This window comes from Populus trichocarpa, chromosome 6, assembly GCF_000002775.5.
Source record: "Populus trichocarpa isolate Nisqually-1 chromosome 6, P.trichocarpa_v4.1, whole genome shotgun sequence".
Lineage (NCBI taxonomy): Eukaryota > Viridiplantae > Streptophyta > Magnoliopsida > Malpighiales > Salicaceae > Populus > Populus trichocarpa.
Window position 1 is genome coordinate 5,692,463 of NC_037290.2, and position 19,547 is coordinate 5,712,009.

Here is a 19,547-nt window from a genome sequence, read left to right on the forward strand (position 1 = left end):
AATTAACACCGAAGCCTACTTTTCAACCATACATCTCAAGCTCACTCATATTTCCACTAGCTAGCCTAAATCAATGAGCATAATACCAGTTTCCATTGTTAACAGATGGTAATAGAATTTTGATAAAAAAAAAAGGGGGGAATAAACAAAGTGTAGAAAATTCTTTTTTTCGCAGGCTGTGAGGCACTATTTTATTATTATTATTATTATTTTTAATGAAGCTGTGAGTCACCAAGTTAATTCAATGTATAATTGGTAAGTTGGGTTCGTACTTTCGAGAAAAGAATAAGATTCACTGAGGGGAATAATTTTAATTAATGTCATAATTAATCAATATTAGTGGGTTTTGACCTTTTTTGTTTGCCTTCTATGCATATCTGACCAGAAATGTCTTTAGAATCTTATTGTCTTCAAAGGATGGCATTCAAACTACTGAAAGGACACAATTAAAATGCTCTTCAAAAGATTTACACTGTTCAATTTTGCCCTTGTTTCTTGACCTTTTATTTTAAAATCTAGCCTTTTCACTGGTGCAATATTCTTCAATTTTCTAGAAAATGTTAAAGTTATTTAATTAATTCCAAGTTGAAAATAAAGAAGAAGAAAAGGAAGCATGCTTGAAAGTTTGAGAACTCACTTGACACCATTCACCTTACGAATTCGTTGACTTTGTTGCATTCCAAAAACCATATGTAAACCATGATAATATTTCACCATGTGACAGTTATATCACTAGTTAATTTGTGGGTGGAATAATAAAATAATAATTTAATAAAATAGATTGAGGATAAAGTTGCTAGTAAATGTTAAAAAGAGGTTTCAATGATAATAAAAGAATAAGTCAAAAAGTTGATAGATAAATGCAGGTTAAGATATTAGAAGTTGTGCCGCAAAAAGTTTATATATAAGAATTGAATATGTTTGGTTACTATATTTTATTTATTTTTAACAAAAAAAAAACATAACTCTTTTTTATATGTTCTTCATTTAATGAAAATTATAAATCAACCAAAACAAATATAAAAAAAAAGACTATTTGAAATAAAGGTAAGAAAGGAACAAGTTTTTTTTTTCTTATCAACATATGCACCCTTCTTGACTTGGCTCTTCTCTTTTTTTCAGGCGTATATTTTTAGATAAATTTTGATAATTTTGATGTGTATATAAAAAAAGATATAAAAACAATACATTGTTTGCATGTTATTACGGGCAACGTTTTCTCATTTTCACCAAACTTGACCTGACATGACATGTTAAACTAGAGTCTCCTCAACTGGGGTGCTTACCTTACTTGAGTTTTAAATTGAACCGGGTGGAAGAGTATCCAATGTGATTCAATTGATTTGGAAAGTCCAAATACGAATTGGTTAAATAATTTTCAAGATGGCATTGTTTTGAACCTTTCTTTGACAATGATGTTATAGATCAACTGAGGTAATCTTGCTAAACCCGCCATATGGTTCCTAGTGGGTTTAATAAAAAAAAAATTAACATGTTTTATATTTAACAATACAACAATAAAAATCAGCATGAGCCAGTCATCTAATAAAATTTAAGAAAAAATCACCATGAAAGGCTAGAAAAAAATAGAGTTTGCTAATGTTATAAAAACAATGATATGACCTTATTCAAAAACAAAAAAACAAAAAACAAAATTGTATTTAATTAAATGATATCCAAAAAAAATTATCGATCAAATCAAATTAAAAAAAAATTCATGAAAGGTTGTACAAAAATAACACTTGCCAATATAAATAAAAAGTGATAATCTTAATCAAAAAGTGAAAAATTAATGGTAGTTAATTAAAAAAACAATTCTCAAATTAATTTTTAACTAACATATTTTAATTATTTAAAATTTAAAATCTTGGAGTAAAAAAAGAGAGAAAACAAGGCAAACACGATGGCCTATGCATCTGGCTTAAAAAGAAGGATGTCTGGCCCACGCGGAAAGCCTCCTTGTTTTTCTTTTCTTTTTTTATATTAAAGGGAGAACAAGCCCTTTAATTTTTTTTTAAAAAAAAGGTGCAGATGACACCCCATCTATAGCGGTAGATGAAGCGTTGTCAGAGTTTGAGGATCGAAGAGGTCGCTAAAAAGTCAAGGCAAGGGCTTTTTAATCTAAAAACTTATTTTCAAGTCATTTTTATCTAAAAATATCTAATAAACATCTTTTAAACCCAAATAAATTCATATCTAGCCTCAAAATAACCCTTAATTAGTTAAAAAAACTAAAAACATCTCAAAAAAAATCTTAAGACCCGATTTACTTTATTTTCCAACAAAGTGAAGGGCCAAAAAAGCTAAATGGAACTCTTTTCATCAAATGAAATCTATTAACATCAAGTTTGGTTGTTTTAGTTGTTAAAATTTGATCAATCGATAACGTTCTCTTTCTTCTCTTGTTTTAGAGAGTTTCTCTCATATCTCCAAAACTCAAGAACCAAAACGTGATAAAATGAAGTTTTTGTCTAAAATATAAAATATCCAAACTAAAAGGACCCATAAGCAAAAAGAAAGAAAGATTTGTAGGCCAAAATCTCCAAAAAGGCATAGAATAAATAGTAAAAAAAGCTACATTGTTACCTACTTTCTTATATGATCCCTCGAGTCTTAATTTTTTAATGCAACAAAATCAATTCTATTATACAAAATTGAAAATCAACCTAATTTTAGAGATTTTTTTTTCACCAAGATAATCCTATGAAAAAAAATAAAAAAAAATCATTATGCTCAAATCCCATAATGTATAAGGACTAAATTAAGAAAAAAAGTTTGTTTAAAGACCAAATTGCAAAATTTTTATATAACAAAAAACATAAACACTATATGAATCGATGGTGTTTTGTGTCTTGATCTGCAATAACATCCACATGTTTTAGATTTTTAAAATTTTGTTTTATGGGTCTTACAATGATTGATACTATTTACACCGATTTGATCTGGTCGGAAAGATAACTAGGTGTTCAAATATTTAAAACAATATTAATAAGATTTTTTAAATATGAATAGTCTATTTATTACTTCTCGTACAATGCTGCAAGTTGGATTAAAAAAATTGAACGTGATATTGTTATAAAACCCGGTGTAGCGAGTCAAACTTGAAAACTCCCGACTCGAGTTGCCTAACTTAACGGGTTCAAAGATAAAAGAATAAATCAAAAAACAAATAATATATATAAAAGATCAAACGCGTGTTTTTAAGGTAACATTGACAACCATTAAAAGGGGTTTGAGTTTTTTAAAAAAAAACGAAGTTGTCTTCTTTTTTTTTTTTAACATTGAAATGATGATGTATTTGATCGATTTCTGTCAACTCAAGTTAACTCGTGACCTGGATTGTGAATTCTAATGGGTTCAATAACATATTTTTTATTTTAATTGTATGATAAAAAAAATTAAAGACCAATCCAAAATCAATGCAATATCAAAATGATAAAATTAAAAACAAATAAAAGAATTAATCAAAAACTCAATATTGAATTTTAAAAAAACAAATAATTCAAGCCAGGTGTGTTTACCTTAGTGGCCTATAGTATCAGAGTTAAAAAAACAAAAAACCCATACATGGGGTCTAGGTTAGGCAATGACTAGTAAAAAGTTGTTTGATTTTTTTAAAAAATAAAGTTGGCATCTTTATAAAAGAAGCAATTAGACGGTGACGTATTGGATTGATTCAAATCAATCTAAGTTAACTCGTCAAACTCATGACCTGAGTTATGAGTTATAATAATATTTTTTTATTTTAATTATATAATAAAAATAAAAACCAATTCAATATCAACCCAATATAAAAATGATAAAATTAAAATAAATAAATAAATCATTAAAAATCGAAAGTTGAAGGTTGTTTTTTTTATAAAAAAAATGTTAGTACATGCATGCAGGCATGAGTGGTTTGCATGTCAGCATTGTCAGGGCCTTAAAATAAAGCTCAGGTGTGTGGGCCTAGGTCAAACATATGCTCCTGGGCCACATATTTTTTCTATAAATGGTGGATGACATCTATGTATGTGTGTGTGATAAACACCATAAAAATCTTTCTAAACCACTTACTAAGCTCATAATACCCCCAAATCATCCAAGAAAACCAAAATCAACCAAATTTGAAAAATTAAAACGAAACTCAATCTCTTTTTTCATATATGTTTTCAAGGAAAACCCACCATCATCGAATTCAATCTCCTGACATCAAGTTTGAACATCTTTGTTATCAGCATCGCGACAACCATTTTTTTTCGTCATTATTCGACAATATTTTTTCTCCCTTCTCTATTAAGAATTGAAAAATAAATAAAATAAATTTTTAGATCAGATTAAAAATTATCATGAATTTAGAGGGAGCCGTGTTTTTTTCTTTCATGTTTTAATTTGAAGCTTAATTTCATATAATTAGAATATAAAAATGAATCTGAATGAAAAAAAAAAGGGATTTGAACAGTGGTCAACCTTCTACTTTTCTAGTTTTTATTAATTTAAGATTTGAGTAAAAATAAAAAAAATCGATCTTAATATGAAAAAAGTCATCGGGAAGGCACTCTCGACTTTTATATTAGAAGATAATAATGATTGGTGCCGAAGGTGAGACTCATCGATGAATGGTGGAGGAAATTGATCGATGCTCTTGGACCCCAATTTCGATGGGTTTAGAAATCCAGTCATTATCTTAAAAAAAAAAAAAAACAAATATCTCTAAATGGGTCCTACTAACTAGGGATTAAAACAGTGCCCATGTTGTTGAAGAAAGCAATCCAAGCAATAGTCACAGGCTACATGACGGCCAATCATAAATGTTATTGAACCAATACATGATCCAGTCCCGCAAAGCCCATAATACGTAAACAGCAGCACATGCAGGTCAAGAATGGAGAACTACCCAGAAACAAAATTCACACCTTCAAAATGTTAAACAGAAGATTAAGCTTGTCATAATTCAGATAAAGGACTAATTATTATTCATATAAATGTACAATGGTTTTAATCACTTACAGAATGATGAAATACAATATTTCTGTAAACATCGAACACACTTCTTAATTTCATTTCATTCATTAATTCTGGTTCTTGGTTACTACACGTATTTCACCAAAATTTCCTAGTTTCTTCGCTAGAGCCAAAACAATATTCATCTAAAGATCTTTATACTTGTTCGATCGTGATTTCTGATAAGCCTCCACCAAAGCCAGTTGCAAAGTGTCCATGCTTGCTACAGCATTCCTTCATGTAGCTCTGGCAACATCCACCAATCTCTCTCTTCTCCATGCTCATACAAGCATGCATGGTTGTTGGCTCAATTTCAATAACAGTGTGAGGTGGAGCGCAGCCTGTACAACACTTCTTCAACTCCTGGTGTAACTCTTGATGTTGATGCTGGGGACTGCAACTGGATTCAACAATCTCTCCTAGTGACTCTTCATTCTTGGGAATGTCAATAGTGTTTTTACAACTGCTCTTGGAGCAGCAATTAGTAGTATTGTCTGTCGTTTTTTGGCTGCCTTCTAAATCATGAGAAGAATGACTTGAATGGTGATGAATACCATGATGAGTAGCAGCAGGTTCACCGTGTGAACGGTGGCAGTGTTTTTCCTTATGAAGACCATCTCCATCTGAGCATTTACCTTGAGTTTCTACTGAATTATGGCATAGATGTTTCAATTTGGGAGGGGATGAACAGTCATGGCTGCGTGGATGATTTGCCTCCGTGTTAGGATTGACTGTGTTAAAGCAACTATGATCGTGGTGCTTGGCTTCATGAACTCCACTAGCATTAGTTGCTACACGTGCATCATGGCTCTTAGCTGAGTCAGCGCACTCTTGGTTTCTGCATGAGCTGATACTATGTTGGCTAGATTGGCATCCTGAGGCAAGGCTTGAACTTTGAGCCACACAATGCTCCTTCACAACTTTCTGGCTAGAGCAACATCTGGAGGCACAGTTTGAATTTTGATCCTCGCTCTGAACCTTCTCAACTTTTGGTCTAGAGCAACACCCTGAGTCGCAGCTTGGATTCTGGGCCACAAGCTTCACCTCAGCTTTCTGGCTAGAGCAACATCTGGAGGCACAGTTTGAATTTTGATCCTCGCTCTGAACCTTCTCAACTTTTGGTCTAGAGCAACACCCTGAGTCGCAGCTTGGATTCTGGGCCACAAGCTTCACCTCAGCTTTCTGGCTAGAGCAACATCCCGAGGCACAGTTTGAATTTTGAGCGGCAAGCTGCACCTTCTCAACTTTCTGGCTAGAACAACATCCTGAGGCACAACTTGAATTTTGAGCTCCACTGTGAACCTTCTCAACTTTAGGGCTAGAGCAAACCCCTGAGGTGCAGCTTGAATTTTGAGACCCACTTGGCCCCTTCTCAACTTTTGGACTAGAGCAACACCTTGAGGCACAGGTTGAGTTTAGAGCCCCGCTCTGCACCTGCTCAACTTTTGGGCTAGAGCAACACTTTTGAGCCCCACATTCCACCTTCTTGACATTTTGGCTAGAGCAACAATTACGATGATTGTGTGATGAATTCTTAGTACCATGTTTGTGCGAATGCGACGCACCTGATGATTTGCTACATTTCCCTGCATGAGTGCCTCGTAAAAGCAGCATGCTGTTCAAAATGACCAACAAGCATGTACCTACATCAGCAAGAACGGCTGCCCAAACAAGTGGGTGACCAGCAAACGCCAAGGCCAGGATAGCAGACTTTGTAGTCATGGACATAATCACATTCTCAATCACTTTTCTATGAGATTTACGGCCAAGCCGGATGGCTTTTGGTACTTTCCTGAGATCATTGGACATAAGAATCACATGCCCTGTCTCTGTTGCAAGTGCTGAACCTGAAATTCCCATTGAAATGCCAATATCAGCAGTAGCTAATGCAGGGGCATCATTCAGACCATCTCCAATCATTGCTGTTGGTCCTTCCTTCTTAAGTTCTTTAATAATAGTCGCCTTGTCTTCAGGTAGGAGTTCTGCATGAACAACTTCAAGAGCATGCTCTAGCTGCACATGGCATTAAATTTACTTCCATGTCAGTTCGAAGTTAAATGCAAATAGAACATAAATTAGATATGATTATGGATAAGAGCTTGCCTGTTCATGTGCATACATAGCCGCCGCTTCACTATCTCCAGTAAGCATTGCAGTTTTAATGCCTAATGACTTCAGTTCCTTAATGGCCTCAGCAACCCCAGTCCTACAGCTATCAGAGAGACTAAAAATCCCTGCAAGAGTTGCTCCACAGTACACATATCCGACAGACTTTCCTGTCTTCTTGTCGCCTTCTAGTGTTGGAACTATAAGAACCCATCACCAAAGTAATTAGAACACCTTGAAAGCCCAATGATAGCAGTTTATTACTATATTACTAGGATATACAGGCTTTTACCTGTTCCAGATGCTCTGTGAGCAATCTTTCTGTTCCCAATATATATATCTTTCCCTTCAATTTTTCCTTGAATTCCTTCTCCAGGAAAATTTTGAAATTCCTCCACTTTCTCAGGCTGTGGCTCTATTGAATGCATCTTTCCATAGTCGATAAGTGCAGCCGCCATAGGATGACTTGATTTACTCTCGATGCTTGATACCCTGTGAAACTTTCATGAACATCACTTTCCAGTGGAGAAACATTTACCATAATTATAGCAAAATAGAGCTGGTCTTTACCAATAGAGCAATGTGTCTACACTGATATCATTGCAGAGAGGTTGGAAATCTGTGACAACAAATTCACCTCTTGTTATGGTACCGGTTTTGTCGAAAGCCATGACCTTAATCTTGCCTAGTGTTTCAAGATAGTCACCCCCTTTGATCAGAAGACCAGCTGATGCCGCCTTTGTTAGAGCACAAAATGTTGCAACCGGTGTAGACAGGATTAGAGCACATGGACATGCACTGACTAAAACAACCAATGCTAAACGAAACCAGCGATTACGGTCATGCAATCGTAGTGCAAGCGGTATCACTGCAACGCTAGCCGATATAATAATCACCGCTGAAAATTGGAAACAAATGAAATAAATGAGAAGGTAGGAGGATTGTCCAGAAATCAAGCAGCCGATTCACTCTAAAAGACTGAAGTGAAGGGCTGTCCAAATACTACTTCTCAATACTAAAGAACCATCTTAATCCACGAGGTTAAGCTATTAGGTGAGACTTCAAGATATTATTTATATTATTCTCTAACATACCTCCTCAAGTGAAAGCCTTTTAGATTTAAAACTTGCACAGACCCACACTACCTTGTGCTATTAATTAGAAGAGAGAATGACGATGATGGGATTTTAACTCGTGATTATTTGGTCATCAAAATTCTAATACCATGTCAAAAAATCATCCCAACCCAAAAGCTTAAGCTATTAGGTTGAGGTTTCAAGATTTGATTTATATTATTCTTTATCACTCGGTCTTCAGCCAAGGCCTATAAAACTTGATGAATGGTGTTTAATTAGACTGAAGCATGACTAACCTGGAGTATAGTATTGAGCAAATTTGTCTATGAACCTTTGAGTTTTAGACTTGCTGTTTTGAGCTTCTTCCACAAGCTTTGCCATTTTAGCCACCACACAGTCTTCAGCGAGAGCAGTAGTTCTAACACTCATATAACCTGAGAATGGCAAATACCCCATTACCATCAAAACCAAAATCCATTCAGAAACAATTCGCACAAGGCCAGAAAGAGGTATTGATACCATTTAGGTTAATGGTGCCTGCCCAGACAGTTGAATCCACCTGTTTGGGGACTGGAAATGACTCTCCAGTTAACGTTTTCTCGTCCACTTCACAGTTACCATCGACAACAACTCCATCAATGGGAATAACTTCACCAGCCTTAACTGCAAGAACAGTGTTTAACTTGACCTCATCAGCATCCACTTCTTCCCCAGTTTCAGCAATGACTGCTTTCTGTGGAGCTATGCTCATCAATGATGACATGACAGCACTGGCCTGCAGAAACGTTGTATTTTCAGCATTAAGTATCGAATTCTGTATGTACAATGAAATTCATTTCCATTCTGTAATAGCATCCAGAATCAGCATGGTAGTTCTTAGGCTTCTACTTCCAATATGTTTGAGGACAAAGGAAAATATGTCCATGTCTTTGATCCATTTACAAAGTTTCATTACTGATTTTGATCTTGCAACTAAGTCAAAGCAAGGGTAATATTCAGGGCTAACCATTTCAAAATTCGAACAGCAAGGTTCTGAAGTCACAAATTCAATTACTACCCATTAATGGAGACAAATTTTCTGCTTATTGTACCATTCTACTATATCATTGGACATGGCAGACTATTAGCTAGCACAAATACATATTTTTAACACAATTACTATCTTGAGATTACCTTGTGGCTTGCCCTTGACTCTAGCCATTCTGCAATAGTGAACAGGAAGACAATAGTTCCTGCTTCAATATAATCATCCATCGCAATCGTTCCTATGACTGTCACAAATTAATACTTCGTGAGTCAGACAAGTAAATTAAGATAATACTATAAACAAGCACCTGCTTCATCCAAATATATACTATTAACATTAATATAATCCGTCAGCAATTCAATATAGATATTTCACATTAATTCTCACTTCTTTTTCTTTAGTCCAATATAGTTTATTGCTAAAATAAACTAACTACAAATCCAATTCAAAAGTTAGATTGTTTCAGCTTCGCATTAATTCTCACCTTATACAGCAACTACTAAAAGTCAAGACAAAGTTAGGTACTGATCCCTCCTTTGATAACAGGTTAAAAAATATAGACAAAACAAGTAAAGATTTGGACAAGAAGCTGCATGCATGTGAGTCCTGATAGCATGTTTAAATTCAAAAGTTCAAATGTCTGTACTTTATGGATTTACTTATTTAATCAAACACTTTCTCTGGAGTATTTGTTTAAATAAAATATACTATATTTCAGTATGTTATGCCCACCAATGTATTTGACGAACACCAAGCTAACAGATTCAACAAAAAGGAACATAAAAAAGGGAAGGAAAATGCTTTATAGCATTATTGACTTCAACATGCTCTTTGGTCAAGTTACTTCAAATGTGGCCATGTGTCTTATAGCTTTTAGGATAAAAATCGAATCCTTGAAAAAGAATTAAAATTATATAGCACATTATGAGTAATAAATAACTTAAAAGTCATCAAATCATTGTTCACCTTTTACAGCAATACTATTTAGGTTAGATTTGAAGGAAGAAGGAAACCAGGGTGTAAAAAAAAATCATCAAGAGTTATAGAAGGATGAGACAAGATACCATTTGGATTTATGTAGCCAGTGCCCATAAGTGGAGGTCAAATTCAGTTAGCTTGAATTTTCCAAACTATATTTATATGGTCAAAATTTCAACCTTGAAGAAAATGGGTGGACTACATTTCATAACTAGCTAGCAAAAATCAACACGTGGGCTGCCAAGAAACCACTATGCTTACAACTGGCAGAGAAATTTCTAAGAAATCAAACGGGTTTGTTAGTATCCTGAATTAGTTGTGCATTCATTCTTCTAACTTGAAAGAAGATATGATATATGCCAAGCCTCACCTCGCCTAGCCTAGCCCTAGGTTTATCAAGTTTCCTAGCAGAAGAAAGATCCTATAAAATTTTTCAGCTACTATATGGACCTTAAAATAGAAGGGAAGGTGGAGCTGGTGTAAGTATATAATGGTGGCCTATACGTGGAAAGTGATTTGTGAAACTACCAAGACATACTTATCCACAAAAGACACGATAAAGTGATGATAGAAAACAAATATGAATAATAACAGAAAACTTTCGGTGCAAAATAATAGTAAAAATTTGACTTTGCTACCACTGTAAAATCCATGAGTAATCCATGCTATTCATGTAAGTGGAAAAAAAAGAGGAAAAATTAAGTTACCTGCAATAAGCATAAGAACGTTGGTATCAAGCCTAAAATTCCTCAAGGAAGCAACAGCTTTCAAGCAGATGGGAAGGATGCCAACAGCCACTGCTCCAATAGCAAACCAACGCAAAGGATGATAGACATACTTCAAAAGTGATAACAAAAGTAACACACCACAAGCCATTGCATATGGGCTAGGCCATTTCTTTTGGTGCTTGGTCTCTCCATATGCTCTAACATTTGCTTCCAGTCTTGCTTGATTTAGAGCCTTAACTGTCAAGAATTAATCAACGTCCCAGTAATTAGAATACAAATTTTGGCATTAAGTGGTTCCTGCAGCAAGAAGTTAATTCTTTTTCAAACCTAACAATGAAAAACCCAGGATCATGAAAAACATAACGTGTAGAGACTATGCTCTTGGACCATAATGCTCCTTTCAGCATCCATTCATAGAAGAGAGAAAGGAGTGTCCCATAAATTGCATATACAAATTGGCAGATCAAAATGTCATCTTTGCTAACGGACTGGTAGCTTATTTTTTTGCACCATCATTATCCTTTGAAAAGGGGATTGTTATGTGGCCCAGAAATAAATTTAAAAATGATTAAAATCTCTTCTCTTTTATTAATAATAATAATAATAATAATAATAAAAGAGAAGAAATTTCTACAACTAAAACTCATAAACTGAGTTTGTAGCTCAACTAATATTATTATTTTTATTCTTTAAAAGGATTTGTGATCGAGCATCTTGTTACTTGTACACATATAGTAAAACAAGAGCACAAATCGAAAAGATGGGTAAGAATATGGATTAAAGTGAAATTTAAAATGTAAAATTTGGAGCATAGTTTTGAAAAGAAGAGATTAAGCTTGTTAATGAATTGTAGGAAAAGCTTCGGCATCCAGTTCATTTATAGCAGCCACCAAAGCAATAGCCCACCAGCTAATGACTCGGACATCTCATCTTGATCGACCTTTCTGGCCGAATTTTTGGCTTTATCGTTGTCCAAGTCCAAGCAAGAGACAGTAACTGACCAACTACGAAGTTCATGTATTTGTGCAAGAAACATCATCATCAAGATTCTTCAAAATCTCAACATTTAATTGTTCAGGAAATTCAGAGAAAGAGGATTTGAGGTTCTGCAACTTTTGTTAGACACGTAACTTATTACAAAACAATTTTTAAGCCAGGTGTTAGGATGATGATTAAGAACAAGCCATGTCAATTGGTGATTTATGCAATCAACCTCAATGGCCCATGAGAAAAGACCATGAGGAAAAAGCCAAGGCATGGATGGCTTTCTTAAAAAGCATAAATAAATAAAAAACAAAAAACAAAAATCATGTGGCTGGGAAAGAAAAGAACGAAATTAAGATACAGTACACCGATCAAGATCAAAAAAATAAAAGGAAGAGAAGATTTAAAGTTTCAGAAATGATTACCAATTTGGAGCTGAGAAATGAGGAGATCGTCATGGAAAACAATCACTGTTCTTGTTGGGACAATCACTGAAAAATCTTTAACACCATCGAGTGACTTGAGGATATTCTCGATCAAAGGAACCTCTGAAGAACAGCAAAGGCCTAGCACATCAAAGTAGCTCTTCTGCAACTTTTTGGTAGCTGCCTTGTTGCTTTTTTCCAGCTCGGCAGCCATCGTTTTTATCTCTAAATCTATCTGCAAAAAGAAGAAGAAGAAGCAAGAACCTCGTGAGAATTAGATCATCACAACCGTAACTGCATCAAAGGCCAGCTTGGCTTCAGGTGAGAGGCAGAGAAGAAGCAGACATGGGCCCAAGACAAGAGGAGAAGCACACCTTGCAAGGAATGAAGGATTTGAAGAAGATGAGGCTTTCTTTTGAGGAGGAGAGAGGGGAGCAGGCAAGAAGATTTATAAGCAGAGAAGCTTGGAGTGGAGGAGGGGACTCTTAAGAATATGGAATGATTGTAGGTGGTGTCGTTTTGATGTAGAAATTATTTAAAAAGAAAAAGAAAAAGCAAAAGCAAAAGCCATGAAAAATCGAGAAAAAGAATAGGGTGGGAAAAAGTTGCTTTTATTTCATTGTTATTTTTATTTTTATTTTTCAGCGAGGGAATAATGGATTGGTTTCACTCCTTTCTCTGGTCGTGGAGGAGAGAGAGAAGATATAGATGCTGTATAAATTAAATTTTTATTTTTGTTTTTTTAAAATTAATATTTTTTAATAATTTTAAATTATTTTAATATCCTAGTATTAAAAATAATTTTAAAAAAATAAAAAAAATACTTTAAATTCTAACCCAAAAAAAAACCCACAGTAGTGGAGATAGAATAGATTAAAGTGCATGCAGAATTGGAAACCACGTGTGAATCCACAAAAATGTTGCTCTTATATTATATTATAAGCATACGTACCGAACTGATTGGTAGGGGTTTTATTATTATTAATTATTAGTGTTTTTCTATTTCACCTTTCATTTACCACTGCCCCCCTTTTTTTTATTTTTTCATTTTTCAACTTTAACTTTTGGGAACTCCATACGTTTTCTATGATCTTTTTTTAATATTCTAGATTTATTTCCCTTTTCGTTAGGAGGTTGATTGGAATTTGGTCTCACAGTTTTTCCTACCAAATACGTACTGTGTACAAATAAGATTTGATGTGTTGTACAAGGATTACTACGACTGTTGCAAATATTTAGGTGATTTTTGGTACTGTGGTCTAATTCTGATTTTATTTTTTTTAATTTTAAATTATATTTTCATGTTTTTATGTCGTTTTGATATATTAATATCAAAAAAAATAATTTTTTTATATTTAAAAAAATTCTATTTTAAAAAATAACATCTACCACACTTTGATTCTCGACATCATTACGTAATACTTTAAATACTCCCTCTTCATAAATGACATGTATCTCATAATAATTGTGAGATACATGTCATTTATACATAGGAGATATTTTATAGTAAGAGAAATTAGGTGAGCCCTAGTTATCATTATGTGACTTTATCAAGGATAAAGTTAAAAGATGCGGGGATGCCACTATGTGTTTTTCTTGTATTTTGATCTCTCTTTTTTTCCTTTCGTTATTGAATTTTTTTAAAAAAAAAAAGTCCTTATATAACGTATATAACGTGTGTGTATGGAGATTTAGAAAGTTTATTTAAATAAAAAAGTGATTTTGAAAAAAATTATGTTATTAAACTTTATGTTATTAAACTTTATGTTCATCGCGGTATAGTTTATTTTTTAAAAAGTTTATTTAAATAAAAAATGATTTTGAAAAAAATTATGTTATTAAACTTTATGGAGTGAATGATCTGATTTGCGAGTTTGGCGAAATAACCCTGATTACTTTAGTTCGCAGGTTTAGCAAGATTTTTTTTTTTTCTAATTGAACTCGATTATGTGATCATCTATTTTTTTATCTTATCGTTAAAAAAATAGTTTTGAAAAAGAAAACATGTTATTAAATTTTAGAAAATCCATGGAGTTGTTGATAGGTTTGGCGAGTTTAGCTTTTCTTTAAAAAAAATCATTTTTTCTGATTTTATACTTTGATATTAGGTCGATTGAGAATTGAGTTTCATAATTTATTTTGTTTTACTTTTTATGAGGTTATTATAGTTTTTTTTTAAGCCTCAATATTAGTTTGAGGCTTGATTAATTTTACAATCGTCTATTTTTTTTATCATATAGTTAAATAAACAATAGTTTAGGGGGGAAAAAACAAGTTATTAATTCCAATGGAGTCCATTACCCAGTTTGTGGGTTTGATATGTTGACTCGGGTTACCCGATTCATGGGTTTAACAGATTTACCTATCAAACCTTATATGTTTTTTTTTTTTAGTTTTTTATCCTTTAATTTTCTAAATATTGTTTTTTTTATTTCACTTTCTTTTAATATTGGATTGGTTGGGAAATAGAATTCCTGATTTTTTTTCTATTTTTTGTAGAGTTATCATGATCTCAATAACATCTTTTTAGGGTTGATGCTTAATTTTGCAAGCATCTAATTCTATCATAAAATGAAATAAAAGTAATTTACAAAAATAACAAAGTTATTAAACTCATTAAAGTCCATGACCCAGGTCGCAAGGTGACTGAGGTCGATCCAATCTGTTATCATCTCAATACTAAAAAAAAAAAGTCGTCTTAAAGTTTTTTAAAAAAAATTCATGTCATAATTTTACCAATTATTCAAGTTGTTTTTTGACCTAGTAAATTGAATTATTTACTTTGAATTAGCTCCCACACGGTTTAATTTGAAACTTGAGCTAGATAAAGAGTCGGGTTGACAGGTTTCAAGGTCGAACCACTTGATTTGATTTAATGATACTACTAAAAAAATATCCATACTCTTAACATTTTTTTAAGTTTAGAAAAAAAAACTAGTCATACCCGCAGCGAAGCGCGAGCGAATGTACTAATGTAATGTTATTCAATGAACATATTATGTGCAGACGCAAAAGGTTTTTGTGGTTAGAAAACATTTTTATAAATAATTAATTTTTTTTGTTTCAAATTATTTTTTAAATGTTTTTAAATAACAATAGTGATTCGGCAAATAACACTCACGTGCTTTCAACAATCATAGGATCCTTTTCAGCAGTTTTTATCTTGATCTATAAATCATGCCTTTCTTAACATGAAATAGGTTATAGGTCTTTGTGTGAATGTAAATGAGATAGCTAATAAATAACATTAAATTGAACTGGCTCGGCAAGAAAACTTGTCGGTTGTATTTTACATTACTTCCATCTGTGTTTTTGAAATTGTTTTAAGAAAAAATTTAGCTTTAAAATTATATTTTTAAATTGTTTTAACATGTTGATGTTTAAAATAAATTTTAAAAAATAAAAAAAAATATTATTTTGATGTATTTTTAAATAAAAAATACTTTAAAAATTAACTTTTATCATTCTTGCAAACAGTGTTTTTTTATTTGGCAGTTTTCTACCTATAATTACAGGCCCCATGGTGATCATGTAAAAAGTTCAAATCCAGTACCGGGCTTCAAAGACATGGTAGAAATTTAAAACTAGAGTAAAAATTAATTCTAACATGATAGTTTTTATAAAAATCATTGCTTTTAAAAAAGAAAGTTGCATTTTCTTGTTAATATTTCACAAAAGAAACCTTCAATTTCAATATCAAAATGAGTTTTTGGATTAATTAAGTGAAAATTATCCACCATATTCTTACCACAAGAGGAATTCATTTCTTCTTCTTCTGTAATAAATAGCACTCAATTCTCTACACAAATATAGGTATTAAGTTCTTGAAAGAAAAATGGCACATAATTAAGAAAATCACAAACTTGTTTTGCTAAAATACTGGGGAAGGCTACAACATATACATCATTAAAATTGGAATTGTGTGATGGAAATAGACAAGCAATTAGCAAAAATATTCCTTGCAACCATAACATGTGGCTATCAACTTGGAAACTGAATTAAGTATTCTTGATTCACTCGTCAATTAAAATCACAAGACCAACAAAGACAGATTGGAGAATCTCTCTCTCTCAATACTTTTATTCATTATTCCAAAGTATATATCCAACGTTACACTGTCAGAGTATTATTATTTTTGTAGTTTTTTTTAGATTAATGTGGATGTTCGGGCCAACTTGTGCGCATCTCGACTAATACTATGAGTCCTGAAATTAACGACCATGTAAGTCTCCAGTAACCCTGAGGTTTGTGAGACTCAAATTAATAATCTCTGGGGAATAAACTTAAAACCTGATCAATTAAAATACACCCTCAAGATTATTATATGCGATTCACACAAGCCAGCATTCCACTTAATTCCATGTACTCCTTACTTAGATGCTTCTGGCTTGGGGCGTCATCCTGTTCTATACATATATACAAAAATATGGTGTTTGTGGATTTTCTGAGGCAATAAATTGACATTTGCTATTATTGAATGATACCATATATATTTTATGGCATAATTAATTAATTGGATAATTAAGTTATCATGAAGAGAATGAATTCTTAATTGCAAGAGATCAATCGATATGTCTTTCTTAATTCATAGCTAAGCAATAATTTGATAATGTATGGTACTAAAATAAAATAGTAAGCCCTTTTTTAAAAAAAATTTAAAAAAAACGTGTCTATATATCATGGTTTCTCAAGAGATAAATATTAAACCTATTCCAATAAAGAATTAATGGAATGTCAGCTAATTAATTAAGCTCTATAATGACAGTAAGAGAAAAAAAAAATTAATTAAATATGCAATTTAAAAATATAAAAGAGCAAGGCACGATTTTCCTTTCGAAGATGAGCACTCGAAAACTTCTTTGCACCATGTAGAGTTGCTCAAACGAAGCCCTCCCTCTCGCATTTTTAAATTGAAATTATAATTAATAGCACTTTCCCACTTTTTTTCTAATTAATTGGACAAGAACAATCACGTAAACATTATAGAATCCTTAAAGTTTTTATTTGTATTACAATGTCGAGCTACGTACGTTACAATGCACCGACATAAACATTGTCCAGTGTCGTAGACAAATCAAACAACATAAATATGGAAAACTTTTATATCCTCCTAAGTTTCATGCCAAGTACATGTTTAGCTCATGACTTGCCGGCCACTAAGTATTATTAATATTTGTTCCATTGCCTGGATGTTTTCTGGGGAGACATGGGACCCTCCCCATGTCATGGTCCCGTCCATTAATTATTATTTTCATGAATAATATTACTTTTTAATGATGTAATTCCTAAGATTTATATAATTCTTGAAATCTTGTTTATTTAGTTTAAATTTATTTTTAAAATCTTCAGCTGTTGTTTCAGCGGACATGGTGTAAAGGAGATTGAAGTTGAGCCATGCTTCTTCTTCGTCATGCTACTTACCTAATTAAGTAGTCATCAAGCCATATTAAAGAAACAAGATGGATGTTTGAAGTGAGCAAGAAAGAAGATCTAGACTAAGGAATGGAGCTGGAGTCTGGTCAAGAAACAAGAACATGTTACATTAATGGGCTGCTTTTGATTGCTTTGGTCAACTTATGGCTACATGTCCATGGTGGTCAACACAATGCTGCTTTGACTTGGATAGTTACAAATCATGTAAAGCGGTCCTCACCTCAAAACTCAGATAATCTTGAACAAAAAGACATTGAAGTCCAACCCAACTTGGATTTTTTTATGATTATTCATCAAAGCTTGGGTGCACAGCCAGACTTGAAGTGTTCCTTGCAGAAAAAAATAATATTTATATATTATTATTTTTATGGTATGCATGGTACGAGGTCGATTTATGTACAGCATAGAGTTTTACAACAAGTGTTGGTGTGTATTCTCGCTATCAGTGCATCCGAACGAGCACGAATGGTTAATATTTTAATTCCCGTGTAACATGATCAAGTTAACACAAGATTCATTGTAGGGCACATTTGAGGATAATTAATGACGTGCAGAACGAGTAAAGTTTTGCCGTCTCATAAATTAATATTTAGAAATAGATGCCAGTTTTTTCAGACTACAAACAAATCATGACTAGATCATTATCAAAGAAGACATTTGCATCGAGGCGGATCAGAAAGTCATTTGTGCTTGACTTTTGATGGATAATTATTTTGGTCACTCTATGAAAAATAAATTTTTAGCACAAGTACTGGGTGAGGCTTGAGTTCATACTCAGCATCCCTTGATTTGACAGAATATCATGCTTATATTATATGGATTTATCTCGCTTCCAAACCCAACGTATTTAGATATAGCTACAAGTCGAGCTCAAGAGGACATAGGTCTGGGGAGCTATTAAACCCAACATCATTAAACCTGACTGTATGTCGAGCCTAAATGAGCATGGATTTGACAAGCTACCAGACTCAACATCATTGGGCTTTGCCGTACGCCAGGTCTAATTGGACATGAATCTAATGAACTACCAAACTCATTACCCTTAAGCTTGATTGTGCACTAAGTCCAATTGATCATGGGGTTGCGAGCTGTCAGACCAAATATTCTAGACTTGACTGCACGTCGGGCCTAATTAGACATGAGTCTAGTAAATTGCCACACCCATTACCATCAGGCTTGGCTGCGTGCCAAGCCCAATTGGGCATAGATTTGGCGACCTTCTCGATCCATCGACCTTAAACTTGGTTGTGTGCCAAGCCCAAATGGATATTGGTCTACCATGTTATCAGACTCAATATCTTTAGACTCAACTACATACTGAAACCAAACGGACTTGGGTATAGCAAGCTGTCAAACCCAGAGCCCTTGAGCTTGGCTGCACACCGTGCCCAATTAGGCATGAGTCTAACACACTGCCAGATCTATCTACCTTAGGCTTAGCAGTGCGCCAAAAATAAATGGTTAACGGCCTGGAGATCATTACAAGTCCAATGTTGGATATGTGCTAGAATATATGATTAACCCATAATGCAACTCTTAAAAAACTCATTTCTAAACACTTTAAATTTTATAACATCATCATATTTGAACAACTTTGGTTTCAAGGGGAAAATTGCCTCATTGGACCTAGTTTTCCTTGAACAAATTCTTCTTCAATTATTAACGCTTATACATGTGACATTTCGAAGAAAATTTGCAAAGAAAACATTTATATAGATAAAAGAAAAGAAAAGGGTCAATGTTAGGTGGTTTTTTTTCTAAGAATTAATAAAGTAACCCAAAACCCAACTCTTCCAAATGACTATAA

At 33.2% G+C, this 19,547-nt stretch overlaps 1 protein-coding gene across 3 annotated transcripts; it reads right to left on the reverse strand.

Moving 5' to 3' along the window:
• Positions 1–4,923: 4,923 nt before the first annotated feature.
• LOC18099955 (cadmium/zinc-transporting ATPase HMA3) lies at positions 4,924–12,835 on the reverse strand. 3 transcript variants are annotated; one of them, XM_052453630.1, is made up of 11 exons: positions 12,682–12,835; positions 12,308–12,542; positions 10,878–11,135; positions 9,339–9,436; positions 8,685–8,940; positions 8,462–8,599; positions 7,660–7,987; positions 7,382–7,581; positions 7,087–7,289; positions 6,119–6,996; positions 4,924–6,052 (listed from the first exon to the last, which is right to left on the reverse strand). In XM_052453630.1, exons 2-11 carry the CDS (start codon positions 12,519–12,521, stop codon positions 5,140–5,142), a joined length of 3,486 nt encoding a protein of 1,161 aa, XP_052309590.1. In that variant the 5' UTR covers positions 12,522–12,542; positions 12,682–12,835; the 3' UTR covers positions 4,924–5,139. The 3 variants fall into 3 exon arrangements, with proteins under 3 accessions (XP_052309590.1, XP_052309591.1, XP_006381163.3); XM_052453631.1 differs by having other exon boundaries at positions 4,924–5,961; positions 6,091–6,996; XM_006381101.3 differs by having other exon boundaries at positions 4,924–6,996.
• Between the last annotated feature and the right edge of the window lie 6,712 nt (positions 12,836–19,547).

Coding starts and splice junctions, on each gene's coding strand:
- LOC18099955 (XM_006381101.3), bottom strand. CDS start 12,521: ATGGCTGCCGAGCTGGAAAAAAGCAACAAGGCAGCTACCAAAAAGTTG. Junction 11,136..12,307: donor CATTTCTCAGCTCCAAATTG/GTAATCATTTCT, acceptor AATTCTTGACAG/TTAAGGCTCTAAATCAAGCA. Junction 9,437..10,877: donor CGTTCTTATGCTTATTGCAG/GTAACTTAATTT, acceptor AATTTGTGACAG/TCATAGGAACGATTGCGATG.